This window comes from Lissotriton vulgaris, chromosome 2_1 (genome assembly GCF_964263255.1).
Source record: "Lissotriton vulgaris chromosome 2_1, aLisVul1.2, whole genome shotgun sequence".
NCBI lineage: Eukaryota > Metazoa > Chordata > Amphibia > Caudata > Salamandridae > Lissotriton > Lissotriton vulgaris.
The window spans coordinates 178,643,544-178,670,736 of NC_141687.1; the positions used below are offsets into that span (position 1 = coordinate 178,643,544).

The window sequence follows — 27,193 nt, forward strand, 5'->3', positions numbered from 1 at the left end:
GATATTCGCTGTCTTGCTTACGCAGTGAGGTCTATCCAACTGGAATCCTTGCTCTTTTAACACCTTGGCTGCTAGGCGTTTTCCCCCTCCTGTGCTGGAAAATGCTTTTCTTCTTTATTCATGACGAGCTCAGCTCGTCATCAGCACAGCTCAACTGTGCATCATGACGAGCTGAGCTCGTCATCAGCATCGAAAGGGTTAAGTCTTGGAGGATGTATCCCTTAATATCTCAATGTTCTCCATCACTCGGGTTCTGCAGATTTACCTGCTGTGTGTTCTAGCTCAATTCTCAAGATCTTCGAGCAGGCCCTGGAGTTTCCCATTTTGGGATTTTATCATGAGAATATCTTATCTTAGCGTTTCCAGGTCGTCCATTCGAGCATTCTGTGTCATCCAAGGTAGATACGTGGTGTCCTAAGCCTGCAATGTCTTGGTAAACTCATGAAGATGTATTATTACTTCTTCTCTCAGCAAAAGAGGTGTTCACTCAAGTTGCAAAACAATTCCTACATGAATGAGCTTGTAATGGGGGGGTCTCTGTTTTGTCAAGGTCAGCTGGGTTTGTGCCCATTTCCAGTACTGGGTTTTGGGTAGTTTTTGTGGGGTATCCGATTTCTTGGGTTCTGCTTTGGCTAGCATGTCCTTTAATGTTTGTCTCTCCTGCCGTTACATGAGGCCATTTTTGACTGGGATGAGAAGTTTTTGTTATTCAAAATTGTGTCTGCTTTAGAACCTCTGGGAGTCTCAATGCCATATGGCTATCAAATCCTTTGGTGTTTGTAATTGAAGTACTTCTGACCGCTCAGCAAAGTCCAGGCCTTCTTGGTCAGACTCTGCTGTTTTGGTTAAACGTGATTGAGGCCCATGATTCCCAGCATGGGCTTCTTCAGTCCATGTCTCTCTAATTCAACCTCCTCAGCATGACCCTGATTGCTTCTTGCTGTGGTCTGCTGGTCTTTTGTATCTGGCCGGACCAAACCCGGTGACATGTATTCTTCATGCATGATCACCGTTGAGCCCCTTGTGTCTTGCATTAAGCCACACGTTGACTAGCCCTGTTACAGCCCCTGCTGATCTTGACATTCAGTTACTAGAGCATCTCCCAGCCCGGCATCCCCGGAACACCACTCCTCTCTCAATTATTTTCTTAATTAAAATAGGCCTCCCTCCTGGGTCTGAGCAGTACCAGCTACTGCCTGAGCATGTTTACTCTCTATATCACCTATGCATCCTCTTCCTTCCCGGGCTTTTAATACAGTTTTGTGGTCGAGGAAGTCACTTGTGGACCACAGGTCTACTTCACTCTCTCTGAAGGCCGCCTTATCTTATCATATGCATTGTCCAGGCCAGCTCGCCTGCTCTACATTTCCATGGACCGTCCTCACCAACAAGTTGTCCAATGCACATCCCTCTCCGAGCCCAGCAACTCACGGGCTCACTCACGCTAGGCACCTCCTGATGTGCCTATGGGTTATTATCAGTACGTGGCCGTCTTTCAGTCACTGCATGCATAGTTTTCTCCTGTGGGTGCCAATGGCCCATCAAACTGCCTCCTTCCTTTCTCGTCCGGTGGTCCGCAGTGGTTGGTGTATCTTCCATACCGCGCATCCCTTCCGGGGTCAGTGTGGAGGTCAGGAAGAGAGCTTTTCCTCTGGCCAGGGCGGAGCTCTTGGAGTGACCTACGCTCCCACCCTTCGAATCAGACATTTTACTAGTAGTGAGCCTAAGATATTTAGTGTTGGCTGGATATGTTTATTTATTTACAGAATTCATGTACTGCAGTTCTAGCCACTTGGACAGCAGATGACTTTAAAGAAACACTATGTTAACAGTAGGCACAGTTCAGCAAGCGATATATTGAAATAGCATGTGCGAAGAAAAGATAGTTTAAAAAGTAAAGACTAAGGAGGCTGATTTTCTAGCGCCTTCTGACAGCAGAGAAGTCTGGATTCTGTCTGATATGCTATTCCAGCATCTGGGTGCAAAGCAGGGAAACGTTTGTTAAGAGATTTAGTTTTCCTGACTTGATTTTAAGGTTATCCTAATCAACCGTCTTTTGGGTTGTAATATTCTGCATTGTTTCAAATTTGTATACAGTTGATGTAACTAGTAGTGGTATGTAAAGCAAAATCCTATGATCCTACTCCAGATGAGTTATGATATTACATCCTAATCTTAGATCATGTTTCTTCATTAGATTTGAAGGTAAGGTTGTGATCAATTAATTTTTGTTCCGGCTCTGGTGTTACAAAATGAGCAGTCAAGCAAAATGAAGCTGTTTTGTACTCAAAATTCGGTTCCTAGTATAACTAGTTAGTGCCAGAGAGGTTCTTTATCGATTCAAAAATATTACCATGGCAGCTTTGTATTGAAGCAATAAGCTATGAGCTCGGCCTCTAGACCATTTGGAGAAATACATTAAGTAAATTACCAACTCCTAGACTCAATTTCCTCTTCCAATCTACGCAGTCACATCTCTTGTATGTGCATTACTAAGATTATTCCTGACTGGGATTTCTTTTGGCAAGCTCTAAATAAGCCCCTCCCAAGACTAACTTCTACCTGAGGTCCTCTGTCACTGGCTCTCAACTGGGCTTTTATGCACGACTACTTTAGAGTTAAATCTGCCTCTTTATAAATTACGTTAATTCTCTAGTATTACTACTGTAAAGTTAACTAATGGAAATCTAAAATAACAGTCATTAAGTAATAATTTATTTTGGCCTCGAAAGGGACGGATACTTAATCATTGTTGAATTAGAGGAAGGGGGCTTTTAGAAATTACCTTGTAGTTTTATATAAAATGTGGGATATGCTGTTTTATGCTAAAAGAATGAACATTAGTAGAGGTTCACCTTATGACATAGGAGTGTGGATGGACTAAAGTAAGCATAGAAATGCAAGATGTGTGTAGTACACTGCATTGTTCATCTAACTGTGCCGCGCGTCTGATAAGATCAAATGAAAGGTGATGTCTGCCAACTTCTAATTTTCTGGTGCTATTCTATTTCTTGCAGAAACCAAAGGGGAGCTGGAGGAGCTTATGTCTGATATCAAGAAGACTGCGAACAAAGTGCGAACTAAGTTAAAGAGTGAGTACTGGCATAGCCTTTTTGGCAGGCACATTGATTAAATTGTACGACATCGAATTGACTATTCAGACAGTACACATATTAGATCTGGGGGTCTCTAGTTGGCAATGGTATTCACCTTTGTCCTAATAGAGAATCTTACTTCTAAGTTAGGATAAGGGGATTACACTCCTTAATAACCCCTGCTCACTCCCTTGGTAGCTTGGCACGAGCATACAGGCTTATCTCAGAGGCAGTGTGTTAAGCATTTGTGAATATACACAGTAATACAGTGAAAACACTACACAGGTTTTTATAAAAATAAGTATTCTATATGTAGACTTAAAGACAAGACCACAAATGACAAAAATCCACAATACTACTCTTAAGAATACTTAAAAGATGAGTAAAGTCTCTTAGTTCAAGTTGTTGGTAAATGCGACAAAGTTCTCAACAAAGTACCTGGATGCCTAACGCAAAGTGAACAAAAGGGGAGATGTGTCGGTTCCGTGACCCGGGGGAACGGTTGCCTCCTTCCTCAATGCATGCGCAGAGTAGGGGGCTCGTCGTGAGCCTTACCGGTGCAAAGGAGATGTGTAGATTCTTGGCCTGCGGGCCCGTTGCGGTGCGAAGATGGCACCTTGATGCGATGCGATGATCCGGTTGCGATGCGAGAAGATAGTGCCCTTGATGCGGCGACGCCCTGGCAGCCTTGCGACGACTCTGTACTTTAGAGCCACGACAGGCCCTGTGACCCGCTTCTCCGGTGATGCGGTGGCGACTCTCTCGATGGCGTCAGGCTTCTCCGGTGATGCAACAGCAGGCAGCTTCGACGAACACACGCTTCCGGGGAGATGCGACGAAGGCTCGCTTCTCCGGAGTTGCGATGATTTCAGCTGCAGCGGCGACACACTTCTTCTCGATGCGTCGCGCTCCCAGCGGCACGCAAGTGACTGGAGTCAGAATTTCCAGCAAGGAAATTCAGGAGGGAGATGGGGGTAAAAGTCTTTTGTCCCTTCAGCAGGAGGCAAGCACAGTTCAAGCCCTTCGAGAATATTCTGTAGATGAAAGTCCTTACAAAGTTCCTTCTCCTTTCCCTTGGCAATGAAACAACCACTGCAGGCCAACCCGGCAAACAGCTCACTGGCAGAGGGACAGTACAACTCCTGCAGCTTCCTTGGTTCTTCTCCTTGGAAGAAAGGTTTCTTGTCCAGAAGTGATCTAATTTCTTGGGATCAGGGTCCCAATATTTATACCCCAAAATCCTTTGTCCTCTGAAGGCAGAGCAGCCTCTGCCTAGTCCAAACCAGTTCCTGAGCACTTTGTTTACATGACTCTCTTCTTCCTTTCACTGTGCAGGGCAGAGACATCAGCCACCCCACAGAAGGTGGAGCCAGCACAGGGGAGGGATGATACAGCTCTGGAGCACTTTGTTGACATGATTCCTCCTCTCCTTTCACAGGGCAGGGCAGAGACATTAGACAAGCCACTGGGGGTGGAGCCAGCATTGTAGAGGGAAGGCCCAGCCCTATTCAGGTCCCAGGTGCAACTCCTCCCTCCCATCTAGATGCAGATCTCTCTACTCACCACCGGGCTGCCCCAGCCTGTCTACTGGTTATCCCCCAGCCGTGTCACTCACAAACCCAGACAAGGAATACACAACCCAGCAGAGGCAGGCTCAAATGGTTAGGCAAGCAAATACCTACTTTCTAAAAGTGGTATTTGCAAACACAGAATATTAAAATAAAATTTACTAAAAGAGCATTTTATTATTCTGAGTTCAGGCATACTAAATTCGAATTTCTACCGTGTTTCCTTAGTCAGTTAGGATTATAAGAATGTAATAATCTAACTGCCTATTCTGGCCTATGAGAACATATAGTCTTCAATAGTGAAAAACGAAAATGATTGTAATTCACTATTAGAACATGCTACCCACATCAGAGCATGTCCTACTTTATACTTACGATGCACTCTGCCCTTGGGCCCACCATAAGGGTGTCTAATATGAAGCAAAGGGAAGGTTTAGAGACTGGCAAGTGGGTGCACTTGGCCAAGTAGACATCACATAGGCCTTGCAATGGCAGGCCTGAGACACACTTGATTTACAAGCCCTGGGCACACATGGTGCACTGTACTAGGGGCTGACAGGTAAATCAAATAACCCAATCATGGAGTAACCAATTAGTACATCAATTTAACACAGGGAGCGCTTGCACTGTGGCACTGAATAGCAGTGGCACAGTGCCCAAAGCATAAAACCAGCAAAAAATATCAAAACAGAGGAGGCAATCCTTCAAAATGGAAGGGAGACTCACACCAATGATGCCAGGTCTAACAACACACCTCAAAATATTTTGGTTCTGAGCATTTTACTTACAAATATCTATACTAGAAAACACATTTAATAAAGAAGAGAGACAGATTACTGTCTTAGCCACTCAACCTTCTCAGCTATGTGGTCAACGTAATGCTTCATTTTGAGTGTGCGTTTCAAATTCAGCACAGTGTTTGCACACAATTAGATATAATGAATTTCGTGTAAACGGTGCTTTAATTCCCGCTTTTGCTAGCCCTTTTCCATTGTGGTAACACTTGGAGAAATTTGCGTTGGCACTGAAATGTTGGAAGAGTTGCACAGTAAAAGCGGTTGTAAAAACTATTGCCATGTGTTAATAAGCCATTACGTGTGGGGAAAATGTGAATTTTGTGTTCAAACTGTAAGAAAATGCTCATTTGGCTGACATATATATTGTATGTAGTTGCTTGCGATCATTATAGTGGCATTCTGTTAGGAGGCGCCACCTTCCAATTGTCTTGATTGTGTTTGCAAGGTTCTAAACTGATCAGTTGGAGCTGTGGCAGTGATGAAATAAGGTGGTCGTTGCCGCTATCTCTCTTTTACAAATAAACAATGGTCCTTAAGGTGAGACCTTTATTCACTAATGAGGCACTGGAGTTCTTATAGCATCATCACCTAAAACTGAATCCATCCAGACCTTCTGATTCTTTACGATGCTCCTGTTATACATAATTGCTTTGTAGTGTCAAGAGCTGATGCTAATGCAGTTCTCAGCTTCTATCCTGTTGAGTACGGATTGTTAATTGTTTGCGTTAATGAGAGTATTTTGACAATGCGAATCCTGCCATTGTGAATGAACTGTGATGTTCTCTTTGGTGGATTAAGGTGCTTCTTTCCTTCTGTTGGACCTGGCCCCATTGGCGGGGGTCTCCCTTCCATTTTTGCTGTTGCCTCAAGTGTTTTTGCTGGTGTTAGATGCTTTGGGCACTGTGCCACTGCTGTCCAGTGCCACAGTGCAAGTGCTCCCTACCGTAAATTGATGTATTAATCAGTGGTTCCATGTTTGGCTATTTGGTTTACTTGTCAGACCCTAGTCTAGTGCACTGAGTGTGCCCAGGGCGTGTAAATCCAAATGCTGCTGGTGGGCTTGCAGCACTGGTTGTGCCACCCACAGAAGCAGCCTTGTAAACTGTGTCTAAGGTCTGCCATTGCAGAGCCTGCGTGCAGTCTGGTACTGTCATGCTGTCAGGGCAAGTGCACCCTCTTGCCAGTCCCTAACCCTTCCCTTTTCTTCATATCTGTCACCCATATGGTAGGCCGAAGGGCAGGGTGCATTGTAAGTATAAGGTAGGACAAGCCCTGATGTGTGTGGCAGGTCCTAATAGTGAATTACAGCCATTTTTGTTTTTCACTATTGCAAGGCTACCTGTTCTCCATAGGCCAGAATGGGCTGTTAGAATGGTTACATTTTATAATCCTAACAGACTCAGAGAACATGGTAGAAATTCGAGTTTAGTATGCCTGAACGCAGAATAATAAAATACATCTTTTAGTAAAGTTGGTTGTAATATTCTGTGTTTGCAAATACCACTATTAGAAAGCAGTTATTTGCTTGCCTAATCCATAAAGTCTGCCTCTGCTAGGTTGTATATTCCTTTGTCTGGTTTTGTGAGTGACAGGGCTGCGGGATTCCAAGAGACAGGATGAGTCAGCCCAGTGGTGAATAGAGAGATCTGCATCTAGATGGGAGGGAGGAGTTGCCCTTGAACCTTGAATAGGGCTGCTCCTGCCTTCCACAATGTACATGTATTTATATAGCGCAAATTACCCACATCGCAGGCATCTAAGCGCTTGGTTAGGGAACCCGTCCTGGTATTCCCCTGTGAGATAACCCCGGCAGGGTATCCACAAGGTGAAAGCCAGGCATCCCGGCGCGAGGGGCCGTTGTGGAGATTAAGCAAGCTATTGCCCAGAGTCGCAGAGTGTGAACCCGTGAGTCGAGTAGGCACCGGAGCGAGAATTATCGAGTCCGTGGAATTATTGAGCCCAAGCCCCGTCGAGGCGGGGAATTGAACCCTGGTCCAGGGCCGATCTCAGCTTCCGGGTCTGCCGCCTCTAACCCCTGAGCCACACTTCTCCGGTGCTGGCTCCACCTCCTGGGAAGCGGCTGATGTCTCTGCCCTGCACACTGAAAGAAGAGAAGGAGTCCTGTAAACAAAGTGCTCCATGACTGTACTTGCCTTCCACAATTCTGGCTCCACCTCCTGTGGGACGGCTGATGTGCCTGCCCTGCACTGTGAAAGAAAAGGAGAAGTCTGGTAAACAGGGTGCTTCAGAACTGGTTTAGACTGGGCAAAGACCCCTCTGCCCTCAGAGAACAAAGGATTTTGGGGTATAAATATTGAGACCCTGATCCCATGAAATTAGATAACTTTGAACTACAAAATGAAACCTTTCATGAGGAGAGGAACCTGAAGAAACTGAGGAGAGACTATTCCCAAGCTAAAGTGCTGCTTGGGGGATTGGCCTGCAGTGGTTGTCTTTCTGCCAAAGCAAGCAGAAAGGAACTTTGTGTACTTTGATTTGAACGTGTGAAGTATCTCCAAGGGCTTGGAAAAGAGGATTTGCATAGGCATCTGTAGAGAAACAAGCATAGTACGCCAATCACCAACAATGTCTGCATGATTTTAAGGTTTTTAATGATCACGTGCTGAATGTTTTATTGCATGGTAATCTGATATATGGTAAAGGTTTGTGACTTTTTTCCTTTAACAAGTAATAATTGTCTAAAAATGCCGGTAAGAGACTAACTCTATGTTATTATGAGGTATTAAGTTGCCCACATGGGCTTGAATAACGCCGCCATAATAAACTAGCCCACTTGGGCAGAATGTAGAAAAATCACTGGCGAAATCCAGGCTGTAGGCGGGTTCATTCAACTTTGTGATTGAGGTTTCTCTAAGCTATTGGCAAAACGCCTAAAATGCTTCAAAACTTAAAAAGTTATGAAGTGGGGCAAGCGCGTTTAAAAAAAAAAAATAATAAATAACTTGGTTACATAAAGTCACAAGAAATGTGAAAAATGTATGCTATACGTCAATGCTTGCTATGTAATTGTATTGAGCTAAATTGTGCAGAACGTATGTAAAAACTACTAGTCTGTTTACCATGAACATGTTTTGTAGTTCAACACGTGACCTGGGTTTAGTAACAGTGGTAATTTAAAAATGGCGCTTCTTGGGTGTGTAATTCGGTGAGCAAGGCTGCAAGGACAGCCGTAACGCGTCCGAACTGAGCCGAATAAATTGAATTTGAAGCTACACAAGGAGTCGTGGTTATCTGTACGAGTGCGGAAAGATAACGATCTTTGTGTATATATATATATATATATATATTCTCGCTCCAAGGTTGGCCACCATTGAGTAGCACACGAGCAGCAGCTTAATTTATGCGTAGGTGAGGACGGAATCCGCTTGCAGATGCTGCTCCGTAATGGATCTGCCCGACGCATTTCGAAGCTCCATATGCTTCTCTTCAGGGGCTTTAACGTAAGCGGCGTGCATGAACGCCAACCAACTTCTCCATTTTCCTTATGCCACACCCACCATTGGGAGGCTCAGATGAGACTGTGCGTTATGGGAAGTATGGTGTGGAAAGCACAAATCAAGTCCTGTATGGACCCCGCAAGAGTGCCCGTCCTCGATTCCATGTACGGCTGCTGCTTCACTGCCGTGACCCCCAAGGCTCGCGGGGTGGTGCCTGCTCTGCGGCTGGACGGCCGCATGTATATTCTCGCTCCAAGGTTGTCCACCATTGAGTAGCACACGAGCAGCAGCTTAATTTATGCGTAGGTCAGGACGGGAATCCGCTTGCAGATGCCGCTCCGTAATGGATCTGCCCAACGCGTTTCGAAGCTCCATATGCTTCTCTTCAGGGGCTTTAACGTAAGCGGCGTGCATGACCGCCAACCAACTTCTCCATTTTCCTTAAGCCACACCCACCATTGGGAGGCTCAGATGAGACTGTGCGTTATGGGAAGTATGGTGTGGAAAGCACAAATCAAGTCCTGTATGGACCCCACAAGAGTGCCCGTCCTCGATTCCATGCACGGCAGCTGCTTCACTACCGTGACCCCCAAGGCTTGCGGGGTGGTGTCTGCTCTGCGGCTGGACGGCCGCATGTATATTCTCGCTCCAAGGTTGTCCACCATTGAGTAGCACACGATTAGCAGCTTAATTTATGCGTAGGTGAGGACGGGAATCCGCTTGCAGATGCCGCTCCTTAATGGATCTGCCCGACGCGTTTCGAAGCTCCATATGCTTCTCTTCAGGGGCTTTAACGTAAGCGGCGTGCATGACCGCCAACCAACTTCTCCATTTTCCTTATGCCACACCCACCATTGGGAGGCTCAGATGAGACTGTGCGTAATGGGAAGTATGGTGTGGAAAGCACAAATCAAGTCCTGTATGGACCCCCAAGAGTGCCCGTCCGCGATTCCATGTACGGCTGCTGCTTCACTGACATGACCCCCAAGGCTTGCGGGGTGGTGCCTGCTCTGCGGCTGGACGGCCGCATGTATATCCTCTCTCCAAGGTTGTCCACCATTGAGTAGCACACGAGCAGCAGCTTAATTTATGCGTAGGTGAGGACGGGAATCCGCTTGCAGATGCCGCTCCGTAATGGATCTGCCCGACGCGTTTCGAAGCTCCATATGCTTCTCTTCAGGGGCTTTAACGTAAGCGGCGTGCATGAACGCCAACCAACTTCTCCATTTTCCTTATGCCACACCCACCATTGGGAGGCTCAGATGAGACTGTGCGTTATGGGAAGTATGGTGTGGAAAGCACAAATCAAGTCCTGTATGGACCCCGCAAGAGTGCCCGTCCTCGATTCCATGTACGGCTGCTGCTTCACTGCCGTGACCCCCAAGGCTCGCGCGTTGGTGCCTGCTCTGCGGCTGGACGGCCGCATGTATATTCTCGCTCCAAGGTTGTCCACCATTGAGGAGCACACGAGCAGCAGCTTAATTTATGCGTAGGTGAGGACAGGAATCCGCTTGCATATGCCGCTCCGTAATGGATCTGCCCAACGCGTTTCGAAGCTCCATATGCTTCTCTTCAGGGGCTTTAACGTAAGCGGCGTGCATGACCGCCAACCAACTTCTCCATTTTCCTTATGCCACACCCACCATTGGGAGGCTCAGATGAGACTGTGCGTTATGAGAAGTATGGTGTGGAAAGCACAAATCAAGTCCTGTATGGACCCCGCAAGAGTGCCCGTCCTCGATTCCATGCACGGCAGCTGCTTTACTACCGTGACCCCCAAGGCTTGCGGGGTGGTGTCTGCTCTGCGGCTGGACGGCCGCATGTATATTCTCGCTCCAAGGTTGTCCACCATTGAGTAGCACACGAGCAGCAGCTTAATTTATGCGTAGGTGAGGACGGGAATCCGCCTGCAGATGCCGCTCCTTAATGGATCTGCCCGACGCGTTTCGAAGCTCCATATGCTTCTCTTCAGGGGCTTTAACGTAAGCGGCGTGCATGACCGCCAACCAACTTCTCCATTTTCCTTATTCCACACCCACCATTGGGAGGCTCAGATGAGACTGTGCGTAATGGGAAGTATGGTGTGGAAAGCACAAATCAAGTCCTGTATGGACCCCCAAGAGTGCCCGTCCGCGATTCCATGTACGGCTGCTGCTTCACTGCCGTGACCCCCAAGGCTTGCGGGGTGGTGCCTGCTCTGCGGCTGGACGGCCGCATGTATATCCTTCTCCAAGGTTGTCCACCATTGAGTAGCACACGAGCAGCAGCTTAATTTATGCGTAGGTGAGGACGGGAATCCGCTTGCAGGTGCCGCTCCGTAATGGATCTGCCCGACGCGTTTCGAAGTTCCATATGCTTCTCTTCAGGGGCTTTAACGTAAGCGGCGTGCATGACCGCCAACCAACTTCTCCATTTTCCTTATGCCACACCCACCATTGGGAGGCTCAGATGAGACTGTGCTTTATGGGAAGTATGGTGTGGAAAGCACAAATCAAGTCCTGTATGGACCCCGCAAGAGTGCCCATCCTCGATTCCATGTACGGCTGCTGCTTCACTGCCGTGACCCCCAAGGCTCGCCGGGTGGTGCCTGCTCTGCGGCTTGACGGCCGCATGTATATTCTCGCTCCAAGGTTGTCCACCATTGAGTAGCACACGAGCAGCAGCTTAATTATGCGTAGGTGAGGACGGGAATCCGCTTGCAGATGCCGCTCCGTAATGGATCTTCCCGACGCGTTTCGAAGCTCCATATGCTTCTCTTCAGGGGCTTTAATGAAAGCGGCGTGCATGACCGCCAACCAACTTCTCCATTTTCCTTATGCCACACCCACCATTGGGAGGCTCAGATGAGACTGTGCGTTATGGGAAGTATGGTGTGGAAAGCACCAATCAAGTCCTGTATGGACCCCACAAGAGTGCCCGTCCTCTATTCCATGTACGGCTGCTGCTTCACTGCCGTGACCCCCAAGGCTCGCGGGGTGGTGCCTGCTCTGCGTCTGGACGGCCACATGTATATTCTCGCTCCAAGGTTGTCCACCATTGAGTAGCACACGAGCAGCAGCTTAATTTACTTACACATAAATAAAGCTGCTGCTCGCGTGCTACTCAAGAGGTGGACAACCTGGAGCGAGAATCTATATGCGGCCGTCCAGCCACAGAGTATGCACCACCCCGCTAACGTTGGGGGTCACGGCAGTGAAGTAGCAGCCGTACATGCGATCGAGGACGGGCCAACTTGTGGAGTCCATACAGGACTTGATTGTGTGCTTTCCGCACTACACTTCCCAGAAGTCTCATTGGAGCCTCCCATCGGCGGGTGAGTAATATGATTGGAGAAGTGTAGCGGGTGCGCACACCGCTTCCGTTAAAGCCCCTGAAGAGAAGCAGATGGAGCTTCGAAACGCGTCGGCCAGATACATTACGGAGCGGCATCTTCAAGCGGATCCCCGTCCTCACCTACACATAAATAAAGCTGCTGCTCGCGTGCTACTAAAAAGGTGGACAACCTGGAGCGAGAATCTATATCCGGCCGTCCAGCCGCAGAGTATGCACCACCCCGCTAACGTTGGGGGTCACGGCCGTGAAGTAGCAGCCGTACATGGGATCGAGGATGGGCCCACTTGTGGAGTCCATACAGGACTTGATTGTGTGCTTTCCGCACTACACTTCCCAGAAGTCTCATTGGAGCATCCCAATGGCAGGTGAGTAATATGATTGGAGAAGTGTAGCGGGTGCGCACACCACTTCCGTTAAAGCCCCTGAAGGGAAGCAGATGGAGCTTCGAAATGCGTCGGGCAGATCCATTACGGAGCGGCATCTACAAGCGGATCCCCGTCCTCACCGACACATAAAAAAAAGCTGCTGCTCGCGTGCTACTCAAGAGGTGGACAACCTGGAGCGAGAATCTATATGCGGCCGTCCAGCCACAGAGTATGCACCACCCCGCTAACGTTGGGGGTCACGGCAGTGAAGTAGCAGCCGTACATTGGATCGAGGACGGGCCCACTTGTGGAGTCCATACAGGACTTGATTGTGTGCTTTCCGCACTACACTTCCCAGAAGTCTCATTGGAGCCTCCCATCGGCGGGTGAGTAATATGATTGTAGAAGTGTAGCGGGTGCGCACACCGCTTCTGTTAAAGCCCCTGAAGAGAAGCAGATGGAGCTTCGAAACGCGTCGGGCAGATCCATTACGGAGCGGCATCTGCAAGCGGATCCCCGTCCTGACCTACACATAAATAAAGCTGCTGCTCGCGTGCTACTTAAGAGGTGGACAACCTGGAGAGAGAATCTATATGCGGCCATCCAGCCGCAGAGTATGCACCACCCCGCTAACGTTGGGGGTCACGGCAGTGAAGTAACAGCCGTACATGGGATCGGAGACGGGCCCACTTGTGGAGTCCATACAGGACTTGATTGTGTGCTTTCCGCACTACACTTCCCAGAAGTCTCATTGGAGCCTCCCATCGGCGGGTGAGTAATATGATTGGAGAAGTGTAGCGGGTGCGCACACCGCTTCCGTTAAAGCCCCTGAAGAGAAGCAGATGGAGCTTCGAAACGCGTCGGGCAGATCCGTTACGGAGCGGCATCTACAAGCGGATCCCCGTCCTCACCTACACATAAATAAACCTGCTGCTCGCGTGCTACTCAAGAGGTGGACAACCTGGAGCGAGAATCTATATGCGGCCATCCAGCTGAAGAGTATGCACCCCCCTGCTAACGTTGGGGGTCATGGCAGTGAAGTAGCAGTCGTACATGTGATCGAGGACCGGCCCACTTGTGGAGTCCATACAGGACTTGATTGTGTGCTTTCCGCACCACACTTCCCAGAAGTCTCATTGGAGCCTCCCATCGGCGGGTGAGTAATATGATTGGAGAAGTGTAGCGGGTGCGCACACCGCTTCCGTTAAAGCCCCTGAAGAGAAGCAGATGGAGCTTCGAAACGCGTCGGGCAGATCCATTACGGAGCGGCATCTACAAGCGGATCCCCGTCCTCACCTACACATAACTAAAGCTGCTGCTCGCGTGCTACTCAAGAGGTGGACAACCTGGAGCGAGAATCTATATGCGGCTGTCCAGCCGCAGAGTATGCACCACCCCGCTAACGTTGGGGGTCACGGCAGTGAAGTAACAGCCGTACATGGGATCGGAGACGGGCCCACTTGTGGAGTCCATACAGGACTTGATTGTGTGCTTTCCGCACTACACTTCCCAGAAGTCTCATTGGAGCCTCCCATCGGCGGGTGAGTAATATGATTGGAGAAGTGTAGCGGGTGCGCACACCGCTTCCGTTAAAGCCCCTGAAGAGAAGCAGATGGAGCTTCGAAACGCGTCGGGCAGATCCGTTACGGAGCGGCATCTACAAGCGGATCCCCGTCCTCACCTACACATAAATAAAGCTGCTGCTCGCGTGCTACTCAAGAGGTGGACAACCTGGAGCGAGAATCTATATGCGGCCATCCAGCTGAAGAGTATGCACCCCCCTGCTAACGTTGGGGGTCATGGCAGTGAAGTAGCAGTCGTACATGTGATCGAGGACGGGCCCACTTGTGGAGTCCATACAGGACTTGATTGTGTGCTTTCCGCACTACACTTCCCAGAAGTCTCATTGGAGCCTCCCATCGGCGGGTGAGTAATATGATTGGAGAAGTGTAGCGGGTGCGCACACCGCTTCCGTTAAAGCCCCTGAAGAGAAGCAGATGGAGCTTCGAAACGCGTCGGGCAGATCCATTACGGAGCGGCATCTACAAGCGGATCCCCGTCCTCACCTACACATAACTAAAGCTGCTGCTCGCGTGCTACTCAAGAGGTGGACAACCTGGAGCGAGAATCTATATGCGGCTGTCCAGCCGCAGAGTATGCACCACCCCGCTAACGTTGGGGGTCACGGCAGTGAAGTAGCAGCCGTACATGGGATCGAGGACGGGCCCACTTGTGGAGTCCATACAGGACTTGATTGTGTGCTTTCCGCACTACACTTCCCAGAAGTCTCATTGGAGCCTCCCATCGGCGGGTGAGTAATATGATTGGAGAAGTGTAGCGGGTGCGCACACCGCTTCCGTTAAAGCCCCTGAAGAGAAGCAGATGGAGCTTCGAAATGCGTTGGGCAGATCCATTACGGAGCGGCATCTACAAGCGGATCCCCGTCCTCACCTACACATAATTAAAGCTGCTGCTCGCGTGCTACTCAAGAGGTGGACAACCTGGAGCGAGAATATATATATATACCTTTCGTAATTGGAGGAGTTTTGGGCATATATATATATATATATATATATATATATATATATATATATATATATATATATATATATATATATATATATATATATATATATATATATATATATATGTTTAAAAAAATAAAACTTTATCTTTTTTAGCTTAAATTAATATTAATATTTCATTTATTTTAAATTACTTTTAAGACATTTACAAAAATGCGATATTTTGACTAACTATATTATTTCTAAACGATATTTTTAATTCGATATTTTTGTACTTACCTGTTTGTAGATAGGAATTCGATATTTTTGTAGTCGATATTTTATCCTCGATATTTTTGTATGTCTATATTTTTGTACTCAATATTATTTCAGTGCACAATAATCATTTTAGGGCCTAGTCCAACACCATAGGTTCTTCAAAGCTAACAATCTGCTGGCCCTCAGCTTTTCTCTTTTATATATATCATCTTGCATGCCATTATTTAGCAGACAAGTTAGTGTGTTGTTTTCTTTTGTTTGCAATGGGAAGTAGTAATTGAACACTTGTTGAAAGAGGAGATTTCACACTATAAGCACTAAAGACTAATTAAACCGTGGTTACCCTTCAGTAGCATAAAGTAAGGCCATTATGCAAGGTTATCTCTGCATACATCTACATAGAAACACTAACATACTGCTCTAAGCAGTTTTTAAGTGCTGTGTTAAAAAATAAGTGGCAGGAAATTCATCGTAACTAATCACAACATATTTACATATATGCAGTATTCTTGGAGGCAATGGTGTTTGTTATTTGAGGTTGTTGTTTTACATTTTGTTTCATTTCCTTAATTTAGTTTGATGTGGTAATGATTTATTTTTTCAGAAAAATATGGTTGCAGAAAGTATAGTATGGTTCAACCCAGACCATTCCTAAATTGTGCTTTTGATCTGGTTTTATCTTGGAGACAATTGCTTAAATCGTATCTTATTTTCATCCTTTGCAACCTATAATATGGGTGTAGATGGGAGGGACGGATGTGAGTCTACCAGTGCCTGTAAAAGAACAGGTCAGTGGGAGGCCTATTGATGTGTTCCAGATTGCCATAGTCATATTTCCTGTACAAAAGTTATGTAGGGTGGATAATCCAAATTGATTAGGTAGTGCCAGGAGTGAAATGGAAAAGTGTTTAGCTATGAGACGGTGTAAGAGTTCTATCAAACATGTGCAAATTTGATTATTTCGGTTATTCATTAATAGAGGACCCATTGTCCGGTGTAAAGGAAAACCCGGTATTTAAGTAAAACTATTGGCAAGCAATCCTAATTTAAAAGAAGCCTTTGCAATTGTGGACGACATGAAACACACTTAAGAGTGTGTAAGGTGAAGGACAATGCTAGGAAAAGTGCAAATTATTCGAGGTTCAGTGGCCTGGGTACCAACCAAGATGACCATTTGATTTTGGGGCTTCTTTTCCTAGTCACAATATCCTTATTAAATCCTACATACCTGGAATTATTCTGTGGGACTGTGGCAATGATAGACCCTCTGAATTTCCCAGTGGTTCTGGGATATGGCCGTGTCAAGTACTCCTTGACCGACTAGGTGTGAATGTGGATAGATGCGTGGGGAAAAAACCAGAGGCCATTTTGAGTCAACTGAGCACGATTCCCAGGCACAGAAAACAAAGAAACCCTTGATAAGAATATCTTTAACATACATTCCAGAATCTTCTGTTACAGACATTTTATGATAACAGCCTGGACGTGTGATTGTGGCTTGACTTGCCTGCAGTGAAAGACTAAGAATGAGCCCTTCTGACATTTGGAGATTTGCGTGCTAAAGGCTTGATGCCTGTTTCTCGAACCATCTTGGAGACATTGATCACATAAGGAGGTCATGTCCGTGGCTGGATCAGGTACAGTTCCTATTCAGCTGTGGTTAGTACTGGCAGTAAAGACATGCGCAGTCCTACGACAGTAATACAAGACTCTGATGCTGCAATGAGCAATAGGAAGATGTGTAAGACTTGGGCACGAAGAAGGGAACTAACACTAAGGGGTCACTTACTGCTGTTGGTTGTCCCACCTGAGTAGAGGAGGAGCTGGACATCATGCCCTTTTGCAGGGAATTGGAACCAGAGTACAGTGCCGGACTGGAACAAAAATAGGCCCTGGCCCCAAAATTAGTGGCCCCCATTAGCAGAGGAGATTGCAAAAAAGTGTTAATATCAGAGAAATCAATAATAAAGACTGGCCCACCAGGCCATAAAACTGGCCCACAACTGCTAGAAAACTGTCCCACATGCTGGTCTGTCAGCCCTGCCCATCGGGCTCTGCCTGATTGCCCTATAGGCCAGTTCAAGCCTTCTGAAGTGTACATCGACACACTCATATCCTGTGTAAAAGAGATCAATATCAGTTCCACTCATTTTTTAACATAAATCACTTCCCAAACAATTGCATATGAAAGTCCCTGCAAAAGACATTGATGCTGTAGTGGAGGAGGTCACTGACGCTTCAGAAGACTTGAAAGCCGTTCTACTGGAAATGAAAGTGTAACTCATGTCAATCAACAGTAAGATTGAAACTCTTATGACTAGACTAGACCACTGAAAGATAGACTAAAAAAGTAAGATTGTAGGCTGGACATGGCAGAGCACCACATTTCACACTATACGGATGACATGACCATCTGAAGAGAGAAATTGTTGATAATGGAAAATGAACCTGTCCTCATGCAGGCCATTAATGTAGATCTCAAAGTCTGCTCATGCAGTAACAATGTCGGGATTGTTTGATTGACTGAAACTACAAATATGGGGTTGCCAGAGAAATTCATGGAGACTCTACTATCCAAATTTTTTTGAAGGTCCATTTTCTCAAGCATATTTGTGGTTGAAAGAGCACATCATTCACTAGCCCAGAGATCACAGCCAGGGACTTGCCAAAGACTGATTATTGCATGCATCCTAAACATCAGTGACAGAGATACACAGCACTGCGACAACAAAGATCAGTAGCGGCCAGTAGGGAGGTGCCACACACGCACATACCCACTCACTCACACCCATGCATTCACACATGTGCACACACACACACAACCATTCACATTTTCTCACCAATTCAACCATCCATTCGTAAATACACCAAACATTCCAGAACATAAATCTTACCTGCGCTGAAGTTCGGGATGGAAGCCTTAGAGGTCCCAGGATGTTTGGGACTGCTGCCTCTTCTCAAAGGCTGACCATAGGACAGCCAATGAGGAGAGGCAGAAGTCCCTCACTCATCACAGATTGGGATGAGGTCAGTATGACTTCTGACCCCACGCTACTCTGTGACGAAGTGCCACTGGTTGACACTCTTTCATGTTCACTTTGAGGCTTAAAACTGAAGCGCCCAGGTCCGAGGAAATCAGGGACTCACCCCCGCATCAAGGGGGGGAGGGCCTCAAGGCATGTTTGCCAGGCTGAGGTCACACCCAAAGAGCTGTGAAACCTCAGGTTGGCAAAGTTCAGCTCAGGCAGTCAAGTGCCTGCGCATTTAGCACGTGTGCAGCTCCTAGCTACCTTACCTGAAGTAGAAGAGTATCTGTCAGGCTGACCTTTGCTTAGTTGACAGACACTCCTCTTGTCGGGGAAAAGCCTAAGTGCAGAGATCTCCTATTCACTACAATGTGGAGGTTCTACCCCCGAGTGGGGAGATTTCCTCAGGCATAAAAGGTTGTAAAACTTATAATAACTATACAGCTATAACTACAGCTATAATTTACGATTATTCTGACTCCACCAGCTAAACTGAGGGGTTTGAGAGATATGTAAGCCTGCGTATTTGAGTAAATTTACTTTTGGATTTTGTGCATAGCCAAAAGTAGTACATTTACTCAAAAGTGTAAGAGTAAATCACACATGTAAATGTAGTACTTGAATTGCTCCTCCAGAGTTTGGAGTTTTGAATATGTCACCCGACTGGTGAAACATTTTGGTAGTGCAAAAAAGAGAGAAGCCACAACCAAGATGTGCTCATTTCATTGCAAGAGGTTGTGCTTTTTATCAGCAAATAAGAATCTGAACCCATTAGCTTTGTCTCCACAGACGAATTTGCCTTATCTTTTGTTCCTAGCTAATCCGGTATGAAATATTTCTCCATTTGAGTCCATTTGGCAGCACTATCAAAATGCTTAGGAACACAGATAGCAGCATCCCTCTTTTCTACCAAAGTCGTGAAAGAGTATCTGAAAGGCCTTTTTCAAACTTTCCCACCGACAGCCAGATCACGATGAACCGGTGAATTAAACAGTGTTTTGGGAGCCTTCATGAGAAGTTCTTTCAAAGCCGTTCACAAGTCTACTAAGCATATGCTGTCGTGAAAAATGGTTAATTTATTAGCCATCAGATTGCTTAGAAATCCAAGCAATCTCAATCACCTACCTTATCGGAAATTTGAAAAGTCGAAGGTTCCACTGACGACAAATCCCTGTTTCACGGCCAAGGTGGCATCGTTGTTCCACCTCAAACAAAAAACTCCATCGTCCAACTTCCTTTCCACAGACACCAACTCAGACACAGGACTCTTCTTTCCCTGGTGTGAAACAGTCTGAAATGCCAAGACATTCAAGAAGCGCCATCAAATGTTTGTACTAACAAAGGTTTAGCATCATCGAAACATGGAATTGTCCTATGGATCTCCTCATGCATTGCCTTCTGCTACTGCAAGGCATGAGGCATTCCATGTACAAGCACATTCCACTCCAGGCATGGCGCCCAGAGGTGTACTCTTTGCTGCAGTGACTGTAGCTCACATCTTTAAAGTAGTAATTGATCCTCCACACAAAGCATTACTGCCTCTGCCTGCAGAAAACTTCAGTTACAGTAGTAGGACAAGCAGTGCTGTGCAACCTGCTTAATTAAGGTGAGCCTCATTACTGCTATTTTATAGCATATTAATGAAGCTGCTATAGTAATCATTAGTTCAAGCATGTGAATAAAGATCCAGTTTTGGAGAGGAGATGTTACTACCCTCTATTTCTAGTTCTCAAACATTGACTGAATTAATTCATAGATTCTCCACTCACCTCTCCATGCCTGGGTTTGGCTATATTATATTTGACTTACAGAGAAAATCTGAGCATCTCAGCCTCTGTGGGGAGTTGGGGGTGCCTGGTTCCATCCACCTGATTGGCCGGTGAAATTGAAGGTGAATGTATTTACAGTGTGTGGACACTTCATCAAATCACTGATGCACATGCTTTGTGTGGGCATTGCCTCTATTCTGCTGCTGTCACTTTCTGCTTTTCTTATTTTTTTCTACATTTGTTTTCGTCTTTCATTTGCTTATTTTTTAATGCAATAAAAAAGAAAGGTTATAGATGTGATAACTTCTGGCTAATTGTACATAATGCATAGCATTATTCAGCATGACTTAAAGTAGAAATAAAAGGCGCTATGAGGCGGCCAGCTTTGCCAATGCTCTGTACGGGAAACATCATTTACAACGATGTCTTTTCCACGCTTGACGTTTTTAACGATCCACTTACCCCGCAAACGTCTCTTCAACGAGGGAGCCTTCAACGACCGTCTTGACCACGAAAGTACGTTTAGCGTGGTATTCCGTCCAGTCGTGCTGGGGGGGCTGGGGGAGGGTTGGGAGGGGGGCTAGGGGGGCTGGGGGGGCTGGGGGGGTCTCCCCCCCCCAAAAAAAACAACAATTAAGGAGCGAGTTAGATAAATAAAAAAAACGCTCTGTGGTATTAATGAAGTAAAAGGAATGACCCTCTCCCAAAGACGTGCAGTGTACGTAAAAAAACAGTCCTTTTTTTATTTTAGAAGACGTGTTTTGACGCTTGTTTCCATGGTAGATGGAAGTAAGGGGCTGCTGGAGAAAGACGTGCAGGTAAGACGTTTCTACCGTGGTACAATCCTTCGTTGTAAATTCCAGCGTGGTAAAGCCACTTGCGATGTAAAATTCGCGTGGTAATGCCATGCGTGGAACTTGTAATAGTTGAAAAATCATATATTCCTCTGTACAGTTGCGTGATCGAGCAGCTGGGAGGAGCAGTGGGCAAAGACTAATTGAGGTGGACAGATGTAAAGTACGCCGGGAGGGGTGCAGGTGGGTGAAGAGCACTTTGGGGTAGACCGGCTGTAAGCAGCCTCTAGGTCACAAACAAGTCTACAAGAGCATCACTGTTCTCTTGGGTAGAACACTGCACTACCTTACTGTTGGAAAAAGGTCACACAAAGAGTCAGAAGCAGAAGGGAAGTCCGTTTCAAAGTCACGTTTCAAAATCACTGAAGCTTATCGCTTTTTTGCTCCAAGCGAGAGGCTCCTCGTGGTTTTATGTAGAACAACCCTCTGTGGTTAAAACCAAGCCAGCTGGAAGTTCAATTTCTTTTTACAATAAATGCTTGAGACAATGTGAATGCACTCTGATGAAGTACTGCAAATCAAAGAAAAATGTAGCTTCGAAAGCGTGAGCAGTGGAAGGACACTGGGCAAGGAAGCAGTACTTGGACCATGCTCCAGGGCAGGAACAAACGTACAAAGTGGAATTGAGGCAGGATCGCTCTGATGAAAGAAAGCAAGGATATGAGAGTGATGGTAAAGCCAACCAGGGGTAAGCAATGGATGGGCTGTTAGCCTCCGTAAGGAAACAAAATGTTTTGGAACCGACAGCATACGCTCTGCCTCGGGCAAGAGTTAAAAATGGCTTGGTTGTGGTAGGGTGGACATGAGCCAGTAATTTCTCAAAATAGACAGCCTGCTTAAACAAGCATTTGCAATGCAATAGGTCTCACATTATTTAAGTTTGAGCTATTGGCATTGCTAAATATTGCAACACCAACTGCAACAAAAGCCTATAAACTGTAGGTCAAAAAAAGTGTATTTATTTTTGTAGCAATGGTGGCAGGCTGCGCTTTAGATGAATATGTTTAAAAGTAAAGTGCCCCATACTGCGATTGCTACAATAGTTAATTGTGGATGCATTAACAATTGATGTGTGCACCAATGGCTGGTGGTGTGTGTGTGTCTGTAGAGATTGTGCACTGATGGATGGTGGTGTGTGTGCCTGGTGGAAGTGTGCACTGCCGGCTGGTGGTGTGTGTGTGCCTGGTGGAAGCGTGCACTGATGGCTGGTGGGGTGTGTGTGCCTGGTGAAAGCGTGCACTGACGTCTGGTGGTGTGTGTGTGCCTGGTGAAAGCGTGCACTGACGTCTGGTGGTGTGTGCCTGGTGAAAGCGTGCATTGAGGGCTGGTGGTGTTTGTGCCCGGTGAAAGCGTGCACTGACGGTGGTGGTGTTTGTGCCTGGTGAAAGCGTGCACTGACAACTGATGGTGTCTGTGCCTGGTGAAAGTGTGAACTGACGGTGTGGTTGTGTGTGTGTGTGGTTGTGTTTGTATGTGTGGTGTGTGTGGTTGTGTGTGTGTGTGGTTGTGTGTGTGTGTGGTTGTGTGTGTGTGGTTGTGTGTGTGTGGGTTGTGTGTGTGTGGGTTGTGTGTGTGTGGTTGTGTGTGTGGTTGTGGTTGCGTGTGTGTGGTTGTGGTTGCGTGTGTGTGGTTGTGGGTGTGTGTGGTTGTGGGTGCGTGTGGTTGTGTGTGTGGTTGTGTGTGGTTGTGTGTGGTTGTGTGTGTGTGTGGTTGTGTGTGTGTGTGGTTTTGTGTGTGTGTGGTTTTGTGTGGTTGTGTGTGTGTGGTTGTGTGTGTGCTTGTGGTTGTGTGTGTGCGTGGTTGTGTGTGTGTTTGTGTGTGGTTGTGTGTGCGGTTGTGTGTGTGTGGCTGTGTGTATGGTTGTGTGTGTGTATAGGGCTGTGTGTGTACAAGCCACATCGTTCACACTGAGCTCTGTATCTAAAGGTCATGCAATTTGTACATGCAATTTTGAAAGTATTGTATCTCCGAGAGCAGCACCCACTTTTTTTTTTAGATATCTGCTTACAAGACGACACATATCTTCTTTACAAAGTAATGGAGGCCTTCCCTTTATAGGGAAAACAATATAATTCTGTTTTTAAATGAGTGAAGGAATACACGATTGGTTAACAACAAACAGGGCACCCAAAGCAACGTGCAATAATTAAGGCCAAGAGACTGTCTCTAAGTTAACACCCGCAATAACCTCCGAGAAAGGGACTTGTCTAGAACTAGACCTATGGGCTATGCCAATGCTTGTTGGTTTTACCATTAGTGTGTTGAAGACAACAGTCCTATTGCAGTTCCAGCCCTTCCTTCGCGAGCGTATATCAGGGATAGTCGTTATAACAGCATAGCTGAAATTTTGAAACTTTCAAAGTTCGCAAAGTACAGAACCTTGAACAATTGTTTGTGCAGCAGCCTATATAACAAAAGTGAGAATAGTTAAACAATTCCATCTTCCACATTGAAATGTGGAGAAAATGTAATTTTCTGTTAATTATGTAGTGTAGAAGGAGCAAAATAGTGTAAAATCACTTTGTGGCATCTGCACTACTAGTGAGCTCAATCTGCTTTAGCACACTTGTACTATCTGTCTTCCAATCAGTGGAACGCTTAGTGTTAATGCCTTTAGGGAACATGACCTTTAACCCTGAACCGAGTCATAGCTGAAAACACGTTGAATACAATTTTAAGAGGGGCGCTGTAATTTTTTTAAATTGGTACACAATTTAATTAATTCCAATATTTCTTAACCATCTGGACGACAAACAGTTAAAATGTTGATCACATTTTACATCACACAAGACGTAAGGTTAGAAAAGGCTTGCCCTTAGTTCAGCCTGAGATGCATAGGGCTGAAGCACTCTTGTGGAAGGTGTTCCAACCTACCATGCAATTAGTGTTACCTAAGGATACCCGCGAGTTTCTGGAATCCATACCATGTCTTAGCATTAGAAAGATTCATTAGAGAGTAGGCAGCTCACAACAACAAGATGAATGGGAGTAAGGCATGTATTAATCGATAAAGACAAAAGAGATGTTTTTTAAGTGCTTCGTTGAGGTAATGAGGGTGGACTTCATTCTGTTGCTTACGTGTATGACCCTCAAAGTCAGTCGTCACAGCCTCATTGAAGGAATGTTTCTGGGAGACAGATGTTCTACATTTGGTGACCTCAACGAGTACAAAGTTCATACTTGTGTGGCCTCTTTGTCCGCAATAGATGACAGCAGTTTGGATAGAGATGGAGGGTTGTTAGGTTGGATAGTCTTTTAAGCAGTGGCGGCTCCCCCTGCATTTTTCCACACAATTGTAAAATGTTTGCATATTAAACAAGCGCACAGAAAAAACAAGCAGCAATATCGAGAGGTGGTGGGGGCAGGGTGAAGGGTTAAGGGTAGGGAGAGACGGTACAGGCTGGGCAGGCTGCGATATGGGTGGTAGGAAACAGAACGCTTTGATGTGGTGTGCGAGACGGATGGGGGTGGGAGGCGGGGAGTGAAACATAGATCAGCTACATGGAGGTGCTGGCCTGCCTTTCACTGTGCAGGCACAAACCGGTCTCACTTTTAAAGGGGAGCAGAAATACCCTGCAGATGAGTTCCGTGAGTGACAGCATCCCTCTGTGGGGGTGCCTTCTGGGTCCCTGAGACCTCTATTTCCCGACTCTAGGAAGGGCCCGCTGTGTTTACTGACTGTGTACCTATTCAATAGGACCTATGTCGGTGCACGACAAATAGTCTCTTTGCCTGCCCCCTGCACATTACCACCGGCATAGACCTGTGATACAGAAGGGGTTATGCAATTATCTGCAGCCCCTTTGGAAGGGTTTCAACACGCACCTACAAGATCTCGTTGTGCTGTCTGGGCACCGTGCATAACACAGCCCCCAACATAAACATAACGCCAAATGGCACTATGTGGCTGTCGCAAGGGCACACCACCGATAATGTATGAAATATAGGAAAGGGCAATACCCATACATTGTATCCAATTTCACATCTGTTAAATTAACACAACTTGGATTTGGAGGAGGAAGAGGTATATGCTATGGCCCCTGCGTAATTAACGATGAATTGCACATTTTCCGGAGCGTACCAGCGCACGTATGTCATTGCTTAAAAATGTGTACTGGAGAGTATCGACCACATATACAAATGCTAAAACGAGACACTGCTAGATCACCTTTTCACAATGGTGCAATGCTGTGCACAAGTGCAACCGATGACATCACTAGCACCTGGCTCTCTGTAAATTTAGTGCATTTTTTCCACCATTCGCACAACGAGTGCTGCAGATTTGCAGGGAGCTGCCCAGACAGAACTTTGATATGTCTGCTCCGGGGTTTTATGAAAAAGACTACCTTAATTGCAAAGTACCCCCCTCTCTGGGTTTCACTGCACCACTCTCTTCACACGTGTCGGCGAGGTCGTTAGTGAGGCACACAATGTATCTGAAAAACCATTATACGAACTCAAAATAGCATTACCATTTAATAAACAGACAATGTCATATTCTAAATTGGGTTTGCTGGTTATTTGCGGAGGGCACAGCTCTGGAATTCTCCGGCAGCGCGGCAGCCGCAGGCAACTCTCGCAGAGCACACAAACGCGCCCGGCACATCAGAAAGATGCATTACTTAACGAGGCCTGACACGCAAATCGGATTTCCGGCCGGGAAAAAGGAGAGGCGTGACACGCACGAACTGTCCGGAAGGGGCGGAGAAACAACGGAGCAGACTGCCGAGTCTGGACACCGGGAAGAACAGGACGAGAGGAGTATAACAGACCCGGTGAGGGGGGGTGTCGGGGCACATTGACGTTGCCCGCCCCCCCAGTGATGGAATCTCTGCGTGTGCCCGGTGAGTGGGGTTGGGAGGGTGTGTGTGTGCGCATTTGTGTGTGATTGTAAGCCCTGCGTTTGTGTGTGATTGTAAGCCCTGCATGTGGGGGTGGGGGCGGGGGCGGGGGGTGAGTGTGCGCGCGTGGGAATGTGTTTGCGCATGCGTGAGTGTGGCTGTGTGTGATTGAGAGAGGCTGTGAATCGGAGGCAAGGGATGGGCACGGCGCCGTGCGCGCCCACGAGGACGAATCTGAGACAGCAGAGGCGCGTGGCCGAACGCTGTCTCAGATTCCCCCGAAAGTGAAAACAATAGGTCTTTCGCTGACGCTCGACCTAAAAATGCTTTAGTTGTGGATGGATGGAAATGAGCGAATTAGCGTGTCAATGGCGAAACTGAAAATATGAAGAAAGAGTGAAGAAAAAACAGTATTTGTATAAGGAAAAGTTAAAAAAAAAATATTTTATTGTTTCTACCAAGCAGCAACAATGTACATCATATATCATTGTCCCTTTGTACTTAGCAGTCAAAATAGCATCATGCATATATTGGCATGCAACATAAACAGAGCATGTAATATAACTTTCGGTATAAGACATGGGATCTGTTACACAAAAGATTACCATCTAATGAGCACAACACTTGAATTTTCATACCGCAGCTATAACTAGACTTGTCCTTTACATAGGAACTACTATGTCAAATTGTTCAAATCAGCAGGCATCACCCATCCGTTGCTACTCAACCCTCCGTATTTGGCAAGCAAGAGTCTTCTTGAGTTTGTTGCAGATAGTCCATTAGTTGTTGCCAAAAATCTTTGGGTCTGGATGCTTGGGGGATTTCCTCCGCATAGGTCCCCAATGTTTCCTTAGAATACAATAAGTGAGTTATTCAGTCCTTAAATCTGGGAAGACATTTGCTACCCCACTTTATAGCTACACGTCTTTTTGCGAGTAAAAGAGTCACCGCCAGGAATTTACGCCTTTTGGCTTGTTTAAGTTTACGGATTCCTAGCAGGCATACTAATGGCGTGTTAGGAATTAGTTTGGCTAGCATATTCGATAGTGCATCTGTGATGTCCTCCCAGTACTTGTCTAGAGTGGGGCATGCCCAGGCCATGTGTAAGAAGTCAGCCCCAGGTGCCGAGCAATGCAGACATCTGTCATCCTCTTTAAGACCATAACTGTGTAGTTGAGCCCGTGTATAATATGTCTGATGGGTAAACTTAAAATGTATGATCTTTAGGTTACAGTTTGACGTAAGTAGGTGTAATTGTGCACAGCTGTAGCTCCAGTCCCCTTCGGGTATAGTTTACCCAATTG

The 27,193-nt window shown here is 46.5% G+C and overlaps 1 protein-coding gene across 1 annotated transcript in view; it reads left to right on the forward strand.

Annotated features, from left to right (window-relative positions):
* Positions 1-27,193, forward strand: part of STX1A (syntaxin 1A) — a 443,582-nt gene that overhangs the window by 102,286 nt on the left and 314,103 nt on the right. The window contains exon 3 of the mRNA XM_086954690.1: positions 3,018-3,092. Coding sequence (XP_086810816.1) covers positions 3,018-3,092 — 75 coding nt within the window. The remainder of the gene's footprint in view (positions 1-3,017; positions 3,093-27,193) is intronic.